General features: G+C 32.9%; 1 protein-coding gene across 1 annotated transcript; it reads right to left on the minus strand.

Moving 5' to 3' along the window:
- Positions 1 to 5,001: 5,001 nt before the first annotated feature.
- LOC129870352 (uncharacterized) lies at positions 5,002 to 6,240 on the minus strand. Its single transcript, XM_055945109.1, has 2 exons — positions 6,002 to 6,240; positions 5,002 to 5,384 (listed from the first exon to the last, which is right to left on the minus strand). The coding sequence occupies exons 1-2, from the start codon at positions 6,133 to 6,135 to the stop codon at positions 5,153 to 5,155; spliced, it is 366 nt and encodes a 121-aa protein (XP_055801084.1). The 5' UTR covers positions 6,136 to 6,240; the 3' UTR covers positions 5,002 to 5,152.
- Between the last annotated feature and the right edge of the window lie 386 nt (positions 6,241 to 6,626).

Here is a 6,626-nt window from a genome sequence, read left to right on the forward strand (position 1 = left end):
TCCTAAGGAGTAAAAAATCTATCTAAATCTTAGCCACTAAACTACGGAAGGTTACCAAGTGGTCCTCCTTCTTTGGGAAATTTGAATTGGGTATTACCAACCCAAAAGCTCTTGCGAAATCTAAAAGTGAAACTTCTCCTCCATTTCTGTCCCCGAAGACAAAGCCTCCATGCACATCGTCATACCCTCCCAAAATAGATTCGATATGCCCATTGAAATCCCTTCCCATGAAAAGCTTCTTAGTAGGCTGTATGCCTCCTACTAGTTCGTCCAAATCCTACTAAAAGAGCCTCTTTTCCTCCTCGCTTAAGCCCGTTTGCGGCGCATACGCACTAATAATGTTCAAAGTGGTCCCTTCAACGACCACCTTAATCGACATCATCCTATGAGTGACTCTCCTAATCTCCACCACCTAATCCCTTAAATCACTGTCTACTAAAATGCCTACTCCATTCCTATACTTCGATCTACCAGAGAATCAAAACTTATACCCTTCTATCTCCTTAGTTTTATGGCCTACCCATTTGGTCTCTTGGACACAAGCTATATTAATCTTCCTCTTTTTAAGAATCTTAACTAGCTCTATGGACTTTTCTGTTAACGTCTCAATGTTTCAAGAACCTACTCTCAGTTTAGACGCTCCTTTAACCCACTTACCCTTTCCTACCCTCGTCCCCGTCCCTGAATGAGAACATTACCCTAGTCTACCATCACTATCCAAAGCCACGGAAATGCGTATGAACTAATAAATTATTCAAAGGTCTAAATATAAAGTGTACTAAATATAAAATGTACTATATACAAAATGTACTACAAGTGTATGAACAAAGAATATATATGGAAACCGGAGGTACCAACTTCAGTTGAAATGAACCTGGTTGTCGCTAGAAAATATTGTTCATGTCGGAAAACACTTAGCAGCAAAGAAATCTGAGCTTCTGAATTTGATTGAATCTCGAGATGTTGCCGAAATCTGCTTGGAGCTACCGGAATCTAGACAACCTATTTCGCCGGAAGACGCTAGAAGATGAGGAAGAGTTGGTCGAGATGGTAAGCCGTTGAAGATGAGAGGGAGCTTGGTGCTGCTTGGGCTCTTTTGTTCTGATATGGTGGTCGCCGGTGAGATAGACAGTGTTGCCGCCATCTCTCTCCTGGTTGTTGCTTAGGGTTGCGTCGAGCAAGGAAGAAGGGAAGAGAGAGAAAAAGAGGGAGGAGAGAGAGAGAGGGGACAAGGGAGATACCTGGGTTGGACCTTGGTGGCCTCCGACGTAAGTGTCGTTGTCGGCATAAGAGAATATGGAAAGCGATGAATATAGCCGTTGTCCAATGCACGTAGTGAATATATAACTAAAATATTTTTAATATAAATATATTATAAGTATTATGTGTGAATTTCAAACATTCTAGTACTATTCAAATTAATTTATGCTTTTAAAATAAAATAATTGTTTTATATAAATACATAGAATGCATTTTTAACACAATAAAAGTAATAAATATAAACAATAAGTGTAATACATTTTGAATTTAATATATTATACACATTCACTGGCGGATCCAGCGTGTAATGAGGGGGTTCATCCGAACCCCCTTCGGCGAAAAATTATACTATTTATACATGGTTAAAATATTTTTTTATGTATAAATAGTAGATGTCGAACCCCCTTCGGCTAGTTCGTGTGTCTACCTTTTCAGATTTTGAACCCCCTTATTAAAAATTCTGGGTCCGCCACTGTACATATTATAGGCATGTTTTAATGGATATGGTGAATATATAATTAAAATATTTTTAATACAAATGTATTATAAGTATTATTTGTGAATTTCAAACATTCTAGTATTATTCAAATTAATTCACGTTGTTAGAAATGTATTATGTTTGTTGAAATAACATAATTGAATTCATAACAACGTATAATATTGAATTCTAATTGTAATTTGAATTCAATATATTATACATATTATAGAGATGTTTCAATGTACGTGATGAATATATGACTAAATATTTTTAATACAATATATATTCCGTTAATAAGAGATTTGTTTTTTAAAAAATATAATATATTTTGAATTCAATATATTATAGGCATGTTTCAATGCACATGGTGAATATATAACTAAAATATTTTTAATACAATAATATATTTTATTAGTAAGAGAAAAAAATAAAAAAATAACTATAATAGATTTTGAATTCAATATATTATAAGCATGTTTCAATGCACGTGGTGAATATATAACTAACATATTTATAATACAATAATATATTTTAGCACCATTAATAAGAGAAAAAATAAACAATAATTATAATACATTTTGAAATTAATTTACGATACATATTATAAGCATCTTTCAATAAATGTGGTGAATATATAATTAAAATATTTTTAATATAAATATATTATATGTGTATTTCAAATATTTTGGTACTATTTAAATTAGGATAATTAATTATTATTTAAAAAAAGAGAAAGAGAAAATGAAAAATAGATTTAAAAAAAAGAAGCACGCATGAAGGGGGGGGGGGAGAGAAAGAGATTATTAATTAAAATAAATATGCTATAGACCGTAATAAAAAAAATACCCTAAAAGAATAATTATTAATCTAAAAAAGTTCATTTACGTAAAAATTCCTTTTCTTTAAAGGCTAGGTGAAAAGGAAAGGAAGCTCGATTGAACCTAATTCACTTGCCTTCAATCATATTTTTATAAATCTAATTTTGTTAACACCCACATGATTTTTCCTTGAAACAAGTTGTCACGCCCCGAGAGGGTACCCTAGGCGTGGCCGGCACTCATAAACCATCTCTGGCTTCCGAGAGAACCACTTGGTCTCATTACTCATTTGTTCATCAGCGGAAGACTTAATAATACTAATGTGGGCTTGTCATAATCAAAGGAAAAATAGATAATTCTTAGAAGAAGTAGTTTCTAAGGAGAACTACTCTGATTACATCATCAAACTCTGTCTATGAAGCCTCTAATACTCTTAGATGGTGCCAATGACATGTCCATGGCTACCTCAAAAGAAACATCACACTCAACAATAATAAAAGGATAAGGAGTTCCTTCGAATACAAGAAGGACTCACCAAATAGCTGAAAAGAAATGATCTTCAACGATGCGCCTGTTGAGGATCTCTAACACCTGTATCTGCATCATAAAACGATGCAGGTCGAATGACGTTAGTACGTGGAATGTACGAGTATGTAAAATGGCAGGAAGGTAAGGACAGATATCAATAAACTCCTCTCGAGAAAACTCAGCTCAAAACTCAACATTATCTCAACATGAATATGTAATGCAAGTTTAAAATATAAAAATAATAATAATAAACAATGCTTACTCAGTTGGGAGTTTCTCTAACCGACAACCATCACTTATGAGCTAGCGATGATACAACGAAGCGATGTCGTTGCCACATCCATCCAATACCTTGCCAGGGTAAAGGACATCACCATCTTGGATCCATTCATCAAAGTCCTCTTTTTGGGACTTAAGAGGCATAGCCTCCATCCTACGCTGGCTACGTAGTTCTGGGGTTTGAGTAAATTAAACTCTTACCCAACTCGGTGCTCAATACTACTCCCAAAATATGTGCTCATATTAAACTCATCATCTAGTCTCATTGGACTTTAATTTAAATCATCAAACTCATCTCATTTCATGTTCATCAATCATTATACTTCCAAAAATATCATTTTCATCTCATCAAAACATCTTGCTCAAAATATCATTTTCTCAAATTCATTCAAATTCAACTCTTTTGCTCTTTCAAAACTCAATAAAATACATATATAGTATTAATTCATATAACTCTCTTTTTATCAATAAAAATAATAAAAAGCCAACATCTTTACTCAAAACATGTGTAAAAATATTCATGAACATCAAATCAATTAGGATTCATGGGAAAGTAGCCATGAACAATAATTCCAATAATATGAGAGATAACAATAATAATAATATTAATGCATAAATATATCTAACTCAATAGAAGAAGAATTCAAGATTTGGATAAAACTCAACTATAACTCAATTATAATAAATTTAAATATTGGGCGCATGGACAAACTCAATCCAATGCTATGAAAGCCTTACATACCTTAAATCCGAAGGTTTACTCCGAATTGGAATACTCTTGGATCCCTAGCCTTTTCTTCTCGCCGGAGCGTTTTGTGTACTACCCGGAGTATAAGAATAACCGGAGTAGTATTTTTATACTACTAATACTAAAACTATATTTGAGAAGAAGTATATAGAGAGAAGAAATGCTTAGGAAAGCTTGATGAATAAAATGAGGAAATAAGGTGGGTATTTATAGGTGGGAAAGAGGGACCTAACAATAAATAAAATAATTATAAAGAAAAATCTGAAAATTTAATGGAATATATTGATGTCATGGATGATGTTAAATGGAGGACAATTTATGTCATGCATGATGTCAAATGCATCTAGATGTTTCCATGGTAGGTAAGATGAGTTCTTTTTAACAGAATACTCATTTTCGAAGCTACGTTTGAATAAGATAAATTCCTTATTAGGATTTGGTTTCTTCATAAGAATTGTAGATATGGAAGTCTAGTTTCATATAGTTCAAGAATCAACCAATTTGGAGCAACCTACAGTGAGATATGAATTTTCTTCTATCAACACTCAATTCCGTCACAGCACTATATCTTGCAAAGATTAATTTATTTGACCTACTTATACTCCGAATTTGAAGTTATGTTCTTCATGAAAGTTGTAGGTAAGGATGTTGTGATTACCCAGAAATTTGAATCACCTAATTTGGACCAACCTATGAAAAGTTATGCCCAAAATACAGAGGCTGTATTATTTTTGTCGAGAATTGAAATACCGACATACAACATTTTAGGGGTTGTTACACAAGTTTCATGTGTAACTTGTGCATGTCCTTCCTTTTAAACCTAGAGACTTTTTTTCCTATATCAAGCACATACTCCAGTGGAAGTTAAAATATATATATATATATATATATAAATGAATGGCTTTTATGATTGTTTTTCCACCATTGATCTCGTTATTGATAGAATTGACTTCTACTTTTGCAAACCTTATAACTCAACTATGTAAACTAAAGACGAGCAAGAGCAACAAAATCTCTTGATATACATGCATAGTAAACAAACTATTCAGATGGTTCTTTGATAGGCTTCCCTTTTTCTCTTAGCTTGGCCATGGACTCTTTCATAGCCTCCTTTCTCCTCTTGCTAGCTATTACTTTAGCCAAGACACCACTGACATTTGGATCCTTTTTCTCCGCTGGTGGGGGTGGTGGAGGCCTTCTTGCAGCAGCATTTGCCTTCTTGTTACCTGCATTCAGCGCCACCGCAACTCCGGCCAAGCCCAATGCTAAACTCCTGCATCAATGACATATTTTCAACAATACATAGATTCGCACATTGCACATTTCTTAGTATTGTACTGCATATCGATTTCATAATGTATCGTGTTAGTATTATGTTGTATTTTATCGTACTATATTATTTTAATAAATACAAAATTTGAATAGATTGTATCTTCCTCCGTCGATACGTAATGCGACGCATCAACAATTTTAATGATAAATCTACCATATGAAAAGGAGGGTTGGGTAGAGTTACTATAAAAAGATAGGATAAGGGATAAAATATAATTATACAATAACAAGTAAAGACAAAATGAGAAGAAAATATCAAGGTAACAACGTGATCACACCAAATCGCTCCTTACCCAAAATGAGACTTTTCAACATTACTTAACAATGGATCTAAACGATATGATACGAAAAAATTTAAGTATCAAAACAAATATTATATTTAAACTAACAATACAATATAAAGGATAACAACCATCCAAACAAGGAGTATAGTATAGGACTAGATTCATCTCTACAACATATTTTGTCTTCTTAGTGAATTTACTAGAAAGGAAAAAACCTGATATATACCCACCCAAATTGAAGTTAAAATTAAATAAAGCAAATATTACATCTGACCTGCGAGAGACAATATTTGGGTCCAATTCGCCTTGATGAAAAGCCAAGACTCTAAAAGAGCTCAAACGGGCATTCTTCTTGGTTGATAGTGAGGTTAGTGTAGCTGCTGCTGTAGGGGACAATGACTGAGCCATAATTTTGGTCTGTGCATTTGCTTGGTCTAAATGAATTCTACATTTCTATAAGTCAAGAACACGTACCACAAAGAAACAAGAAAATGTTTATGCGGTTTTAGGGATAATAGTAAGCATTTGGCTTTGGAATTTAATTGGTTGCTTCTTGATAAGTTCTTCTTTTTGTGGACCCTTCTATTGGCAACTTCCTTATCTGTTCGATTTCTATCTACACCAAAAGGGTAGAAAATACCCTAAACCGTTCAAAATAAAATATAGGGATAATTTTAGAAAATTCTCTTTGGGTTTCGTTTGATAATATCAGTCTTTTATATTACCTCTTTTAATAATTTGATTATTTCTTGTAACAATTCTTAATTAGTTTATTTATATTAATGTAAAAAAATTACTTGACTGAATTGCCCTTTTTTAACATTAAATTATTTTAATTAATTAGGTTTATAAATAGAGTAATAATACAAATCCACTAGTTTAGTAGGTAATTACTTGAG

This window comes from Solanum dulcamara, chromosome 10 (assembly GCF_947179165.1).
Source record: "Solanum dulcamara chromosome 10, daSolDulc1.2, whole genome shotgun sequence".
In the NCBI taxonomy this organism is placed as follows: Eukaryota; Viridiplantae; Streptophyta; class Magnoliopsida; order Solanales; family Solanaceae; genus Solanum; species Solanum dulcamara.